Raw genomic sequence first — 8,260 nt, forward strand, 5'->3', positions numbered from 1 at the left:
CAGCTAGCAGTGAAGGAGTGAGAGTGGTCTAAGCTCAGTTTTGCATTTCTTGAGAACTGGGTCACAGGCACAGTCACATTTGTGCTTTTCCTCCAGCTGTCTCTGCAGCCATTCCCATTTTTCTTATGAGTACCAGATTATTTTGTTTGCTGAGATCATACATAACCAGTTTATGCATTTAGTTTTTCCTCCTGTGTTATTTAGAAAAAGAGTAAATCTCAGACATTAAATAATCGTGACTAATATTTGCCAAAAACAGTTCATCTCATATAGCCAGCTTTACAACATCAGTTTCAACTGTGCATAATGCTATTCATTAAAGCCTCATAACAGTGGATATTTATGTCCTTGGCAGATTCAGTGCACCACTTAAACCTCATTGTTATGCTCATAGGTCCAGACAGCTTGCTCAGGAGGACTATGAGAGTAATATTCCCCTTAACAAACTAAATGAAAAATATTTGTCACTTCTCATTGCCACGTTTAGGACCTACAGTAGATTCTTACTACATTATAGCGTGCCCTCCCTGGCCTGTGAGGGGTAAGGACTCATGTGGGATTTCTGTTGCATTTTTTTAGGATGTGCAAGGCTCAGTATCTTACCATTTTCTGAATGGCATTGCACAGGTAGAATAAACAATTCCAGACTTAGCTTTAAGAGTAAAGGGCGTGGGGTGTCTTGTATTCCCCTGCAGATACATGCTACTTGTTTAGCTCCTGAGACAGCTAGTTGGTGGTTTCTTCGAAGTCTGTGTCAGTATTTGTACTGTATAGTGAGTTGGCATTTCATGGACCCTTTCTCATGCTCTTTGTGTTGAATGTGTAAGTGGCTATGTATTACGGTATGCTGTCCCCTATTTTATCTTTAATGAGCAATTGAAAGTTGGCTACTAACCAACTTCAGTAAAAGCATCTTTTTCACTTATAGTATTTACCTGTAAAGTGTACCAGTAGTCTCTTTGTGTAAGTGCCGATGCAGCAAGATAAATGTTTTCCTCTAGTATAATTATCTGTACAATCTGAATTGCATTTGGGGTTTTTTTGTCACTTCCTATGTAATGTGTTCAGGCTTTTTCTATGTCATTCTTATATTGAAAATTAGGCTTAATATTTAGTGTATTAAAAAGCTTTCTAACACTGAGTAAATAACTGAGTGTAATGTAGGGAATTAAAAAAGGCTATTAGCTTCTCAACTCCTTTTGAGAGGAAAAAGGGGATTTCATATAATTCTGACTGTGGTTCTCCAAAGATGCTTTGTATTCCTTTCAAATAGTAATACATTATGTAAAAATAATCTCATTTAGAAATATTTTAGGTATTTTAAGAATTTTCTTTTTATTGAGGGAGGGGGGATGCAGGCAGCCTTTTCCCACATGCAAGCTTACTAGGAATCCTTGCCACTTACTCTGAGTATTCACCACTAAGTAAAGTATGTAAAAAAATGTATTTCTTATTTGTGGATTAAATTCTCTATACCCTTTCTTACATGCAGAGATGGCATCAAGACTATAGAAATTTCAGGGAAACAACTATGTTTCTCATGGTAGGATTGGAGTTTTTCCAAAAAAAGAGGTAAGTGGCATTATACAACTCAAATGTGGTAGAGCACTTTGAAGGCAAAATGTAATATTGACAAGTAAAGCTATTTTTAAAATTAAGAATTGTTTAATGTATTCTTCATTTTATTCAAGCATTTATTCGATCCATTAATATCTTCAGTCTTGCATTTACCTCAAAGTTTCCCACAACTTCCTGTTCTTCATCTCCATTTCTTCTTTCTGTATCAGGCCATGTAGTCTTTTCAGAGCACCTGCCATGTGCACCCGTATTCCTCTTTCTCTCCTAATCTAAGTGCTCTGGGTATCCTTCAGACATAAAAATCTTTCCTCTCTGTCACCACATGTGCACATATATTTATCCGCTTTCATCAGCAATCACAATTAGTCAAGTCCCCGTCTTATCCATCTTTTTATTGGGTCTTCCCACAGAAACAGTTTTGCCTTCTGCATGTGTCTGAGCCGAAATTCCATTTGTGGTGGGTCAGGAAGGTCTTTGAAGGTCATGAAAAAAATACATATTTGAGGAAAACTATCAAGTGTAACTATCAGACTTGTAGCTGATTCTTCTTAGCTCCGTGAGGCAATGGTGATTCATTCCCTTCTCTTTTCCAACCAAGTCAGGAATTGTGGCTATATAAAATTGTTGACATTTATGCACTTAATGCACTACAGCTAAAACTTATACTGTGATCTACTCCATGCAGCAAGGATGGTGATTACAGTATAAATGCCTCAAAGCATTCTGCAGAGGAGAGTCTTTGAAACAGAATTGTTCTAAAGTACCTCTTCCTCTCATGCCCAGCCAAAGGAACAAAATGATTAGCTACCGAATATCTAATGGCTGACATCTGTTGTGTGAAAATTGAGCTATCACATGATAGAAATTTTGACTGTGAAAGCAATTCTGCAGTCAATCACTGATTCTTCCTGTATAACACTGTAGGAGAATTGTAGTGGGAATCAAACTTCATTTCTTGTGTGTATGTTGTGTAGTAAATTGCTTCATATTTCTTTTTCTTGTCTTGTATGCTCCCGAACAAGAAAGGCCCGAAACAAAACAGGAAAACTGATTGGAAAAGACACTGCCTTGTCTTTGTGACAAGCTAAGTCTTTGTATAGTGGCTAAAACAATGAGCCCATAGTCCTGTTTTGTCTTCTGCTTGTTAGTGTGTAATACATAGTACATTCATTAATAATCTAAATTACAGTATGGTACTTTGTTAGTCTGAACAGCTCATGTGCAAAGGTTGATCAGGAGATTGCCTGGCTTATTTGAAAAATAAACATAAATACTCTGATGTTGCTTGATCCTTTAGGAGGCAAAAATGTCACAAACATTGGTGTGGTATATAGGAACCCTCCTTGTTACTCTCGGACCTCATGCATGCTCTAGGCATGCAGGCAGGAAGAGAAGATATCCAAGTTCGTTGGCACTGGGACTACAGGATGGCACCTTCAACTGCAAAATACCACGAATCTGCTTTTTGCCGTAATATATTCTGATTATGCCAGGCGGAGGGAGGAAAATACAGGTTTCTGCTCTGTGCTGAACAGCATTTTTGGTATAGTTTTCCTTTACATTAATTAGCAAAATCAGGATGAGGCATTTGTTATGAAACATCTTTGTAATTTGGAAAACAAGCCTGTAATGACCAGTCTTACACTCTGGTATTGGTCAGAAATAAAAAATACAGTATTATCAGACTAATTTTAACATCCAAAGAAGTGTCGCATTCATTCCCTTTGGGAAGAAATGCAATTTCATAAATGTTTCAAGAGGCACTTAATACAAAGACGGTAAGACTAGAGTTAAGCATGCTTAGAGGATGCATGAGGATCTGGGTATCCATTGACCTGCTCTAAAGGCATCTGCTGCAATTATGCATCTGTATTTCAGCTACGGGTTCCCAAAGGACTGAGCTATTTACTGAGGTTCACATCTTGTACACTCTAGAGGGGCAGTGTTACAATCTTTATTCTGAAAACAAGACTAAATTGATGAACTCTCCCAATTCTCTTGCTAACACTGAAATAATAAAAATGTAACTTTAAAAATATTTATGAAAACATAGACTTTCATGACCCTCATTAAAAGGACAGCTTTGAGGCTTTTTTTTTTTTTTTCCAGAAATCCATCTCAGTCAACCAATGTTTTAATAACACTAAATGATACCTGGGAGCACTTAGTCTCTAGCCAAAAATGGGCCTTTATCCAGGTGGTCTCTGATTTCCTTAAACAATTGTACTGTGTTGAACAAACACAAAATTAAAGAAGTAGTTTGGTTTATCTTCTTCGTGCCTACTTTCAGCGTTCATTCGCAATCCCTTCTGGTGGTGGACAAGGCCCTCTTTTTGCTGCAGGTGGAGAATTACGGGGTATATTTCAGGCCTATCTCCTCTGACTGCAGTAGGGAGTAGGAACCTGCTGTGGCTGAGATGAACACAGCCAGCTAATGAACCTTGGCAGGAGTTTTACCTGCAGCTCACTCTTGTGGTAGTAACTGAAAAGTGAACAAACTGTAGACCTTAGCAGTTGCCTTTTAAGTTTCTTGGACAGCTAATACAGTTTTTAATTTTGTCTGAAATGCCTTTTTCAAAGCAGTGCTAAAATTTAGCTAACCTATGCTTTCTGCATCTTTTCCAAAGCCGAGACTCAGTGAGCTCTGTAATTCTGTGAGCAGCTTCAGTGATTTTAGGCTTAAGCTTCATAGGCTGGAGTTTATATGCACTTCAGGTGTGAGAAGGCAGAATCTGTTGGCTAATTTACACCATAGTTGGTTGTTTTAGGAAAAGGTCACACAACTAGGGGAAGGAACAGTAAGACAGGGACTGGGAATAAGGCCACTACCAGCAGCAAGTTTTTAATTTGGATGAATTGAGTTATTGACACTAATTTCAACCTGCAGTTTCACAAATAACTGAACTAAGAATAGAAAGGGAGAGAAGGTCCTGCTCCTCTGTCTTTATATCCAGCAATTACAGTTGCTTGCAATCATCTTCTCCCCTTTCCTCCTACATTAAGTTTTCTGCTGTAAGGTCAGTTGTGTTGGTGATCAGTGGTGTGAAGAGTTTTCATGGGCAGGAGAAATGGACTTGAGGTGAGGGTAATAGGACTTATATTAATGAAAGCATGGCTTTGTACTTTGAGGACAAAAAGGTGGAGAACAGTGTCTGTCCTTGTAAGGTAATATATTAATTACTTAGCAATAAATAGAATTGCAAGGGACTATGAGCAGATCTCATGGTGGAAGAAATAACTTCATAGTATATTCTGAAATTGTGGTGTTGGGCTTCATCTTATTCTAAACAAGGATATGAGAAGGTAAATCTTCAAAGAACCATTGCAATTTCAAGTAGCCTTTTCCCTTCTTTTTATGGTGTATCATTGGGAGGCATTACTGTAAGCTTGAGTTTGTCTGCTTTGGAAAATTCTGACATATATTTTTCAGGTATGCCCTGTGTGTGCTCACACATAAATTTTTAGACATTTTTAGTAGTTTGGTGGTTTGGTTTTGGTAGTTTAAACCTTAACCATGACCTCCTGTTCTCAGCAGGAGTGAGTGCACAATGTACTGTTCCTCTAATGCTCCGTTAGAAAAATTCTCTTCCTAGATTTTTTTTTTTTGTTTGAATAAAAATGAGATTTCTAACTGCCTGTTTTTAGGGTATCTGCCCGAACTGCTTTCAGTGGCTGTCTGTCATTACTGGGTTTCTGTAAGTCAGAGAATTAACAATTTAAAGTGTTCACTGGAAATGGTATGCAGCAGTGTGAAGGGAGATTAACCTGTGTGTGAAGCTACCTCTGTTGATTATGAACTGTTAGGTTCTTAAGTTGTCTGTTACTTCTCCTTTACCAATTAGGCATGTATTTATCTTCTGCATTTAAAGACAGAAGAACAGTCTGTCAACACTTACGCTTTTGAAATGCTCTTGTGGCTTCTTCCATCACTTTAGACTTAAATAGTTTGTAAGAACTTAGAGTTAGTGAGGCTAAAAATTTCCAGTTCATTTTTTAGAAATAAGGTGACAGCCTTAAATCTTATTTGCTAAGGTGTAGAATGGTATCACAATATATATGGCAACAGAAGATCAACCCTAATATGACATAACTGCACACAGGAAAAATTAAGTTCTCATGTATACACAAGGCAAATCCAAAGCTATTTTTGAAGCGAGTGAAATGGTATCCATTGGTTTCAGTGAGCTTTGAATCAGATTTCATGTGCAAGTGATCTAACCTGGTAAGAAAATAAATTGTTCTAATGTACATAAAAGATGAAATTGTGTAGTAGAAAAAACACTATTATGGTGGGGAGGGGTGGACTTACAGTCAAACAAGTAAGTAAACCTACCTATCTTGTGAAGAGAAAAATAGTTACTTTTAAATAGGTGGTACTTGGGTGTTGCATCTAATGCTTTCGTTTCTTTACTTCAGCTATATGGAAGCCTTACTCTACCTTATCTATGCTTACCAGAATAACAAAGAACTCTTGTCCAAAGGCCCATACAGAGGGCATGATGAAGAGCTGATATCTCACTACAGACGAGAATGTTTGCTAGTAAGTGAAGAGTGATGTATGTTTCAAAAAGTTGACCTTGCTGCATAGCTGTAATAAAATTAATTAGTAGAAAACTGTTGCCATCATCTGAAACAAAACCAACACCAACCCAAAACCCCTTTAATTAACAAGCTAATACTTCAGATTTGTGTAAGGAAAAAAATGCAAAAGTAAGAAGGAAAACATAATTCCCATATTTTTTGAATAATCCGTCATCATCTTTATGATTGTAAATAGTGTGCTCACTGCCATCATTTCTGGGCTAGGTAGGGACAACGGTTGACAGCACTGGTGAGCAGACTTGCCCTGTTGCCACAGTTGTGATGGGGAAACAAAGATGGGAAGAGACATCAGCAGGACACAAGTTCTTTTTTTCTTCATTATGTTACTTTTAGCAATAGTGGGAAAACAAAAGCAGGTGATAGGACCTCAGTCTTCAAAAAGAACAGTGTTTACAAAGAACAAAAGGTTGAGTTGGCAGGTATCAAATGAAGTGGCTTGTGGAATAGCAGAAGATCAAGTGGTTTAATAGAGCATATGCATCATGGCTGTAAATGTTAAAGCACAACTGTGGTTAATACAAATTACCGGGTAGCTTTGTAGGAAGACTGTGCTTTAAAACAAACAGAAACTGATACATGGTAGAATGTGAAATGCTGTATACTTAAAGGCTCTCCTTTTTTGTGGTGGTTTATGAAGAAACTAAATGAACATGCTGCAGCACTGTTTGAATCAGGAGATGATCAGGAAGTAAATAATGGCCTGATCATTATGAATGAGCTTATTGTCCCGTGTTTGCCATTACTACTGGTGGATGAAATGGAAGAAAAAGATATTGTTGCTGTGGAAGATATGAGAAACCGTTGGTGTTCCTATCTTGGACAAGAAATGGAACGTAAGTCATTTATTCATTAAGGTAAAAGGCCCTTGCACACCCTTTTCAATATCTTGAATTGAGAGTATACCTTTTGTGCCTTGGTAACATATTTTGAGCTATCTTGACTTTTGAATAATCCTGTGCACATTTAAATATACAGTTTTTCCATATATTGCATCGGGGTATAAGGCCTTAAAGGAAACATACTTTTTTTGAATGGAAAAACATTTGTGGTGTTAGACCATCTGAAGGGGCATTTATATTGGCATCTTACTAGGAATTGGTATGTCCTAGTTATTGCTGGCAGACCTGAAGAAAGTTGATTATTCCAAGTGAAACTCCTCCTCTTCTCACCCACCAGTTAAAAAAAAAAGTGTTGGGCAGAAAAAGGAGAATTCCACATGCAGATGTAAATGCTTATGTTTTATTTTCTTGTTTTATTTGCAGCTAACTTGCAAGAAAAGCTGACAGATTTCCTGCCAAAACTGCTAGATTGTTCTACTGAGATTAAAGGTTTCAATGACCCGCCAAAGTTACCCTCCTACTCCACACATGAACTGTGTGAAAGATACGCCCGAATCATGTTGTCACTCAGTCGAACTCCAGCCGATGGAAGATAAATTCTGCAACCTTCCTAAGCACATTGTATAAACTTTTTAGTTCTTAAACCTTGCCTTCCTGTCACAGGGTTTGCTTGTTGCTGCTATAGTTTTTAACTTTTTTATTTTAATAACTGCAAAAGAGAAATGACTGTACAAACTTTAGCCAGACTGCAAACAGTTAAAGCTGAGAATCGCATGGCGCTCAGTCGTTTCAACCAGAATTGATGCAACATGCAAGTCTGACCGTTATGGCAAAACTGCTTTTTTGCCACTTATCTGTTACAGTATTACTTTGCTTTTATCTTAAGATCCTTTACTTTTATCAACAGCTGTCTGGATCATTTTGTGACTGCAACTACTTTAAGTGTCCAGTGCTGTGTAAATACATGGTACTTGGTAGCTTGTAAATGAAATTAAAGAATAAAGTTTTATTTATGGCTACTTCTGTGTTTTCAAGCAGATACCTTGTATATTAGTGCAAAATACGGGTATTTTTAGAAAAGATATAGTATATTGATGGGTTACTCAATTTTATAGACAAGGTTCTTCAGGATTTATGGCCAGTTTAGTTACAGGTAGTCAGAGATTACTGTATGTGAATATATTGAAAAACTGTCACAGTATTATACACTATGTTTTTTTGTGTATTCTTTACTGATCTGT

General features: G+C 37.3%; 1 protein-coding gene across 1 annotated transcript in view; it reads left to right on the top strand.

Annotated features, from left to right (window-relative positions):
• USP25 (ubiquitin specific peptidase 25) overlaps positions 1 to 8,038 on the top strand; it is a gene marked incomplete at its 5' end in the record, with an annotated part of 73,255 nt that extends 65,217 nt beyond the window's left edge. The window contains 4 exon segments of the mRNA XM_010078623.1: positions 1,493 to 1,572; positions 5,995 to 6,118; positions 6,818 to 7,013; positions 7,443 to 8,038. Coding sequence (XP_010076925.1) covers positions 1,493 to 1,572; positions 5,995 to 6,118; positions 6,818 to 7,013; positions 7,443 to 7,615 — 573 coding nt within the window.
• Between the last annotated feature and the right edge of the window lie 222 nt (positions 8,039 to 8,260).

The sequence above is a fragment of the Pterocles gutturalis genome, unplaced genomic scaffold, assembly GCF_000699245.1.
Source record: "Pterocles gutturalis isolate BGI_N339 unplaced genomic scaffold, ASM69924v1 scaffold9633, whole genome shotgun sequence".
Taxonomy (NCBI): domain Eukaryota; kingdom Metazoa; phylum Chordata; class Aves; order Pterocliformes; family Pteroclidae; genus Pterocles; species Pterocles gutturalis.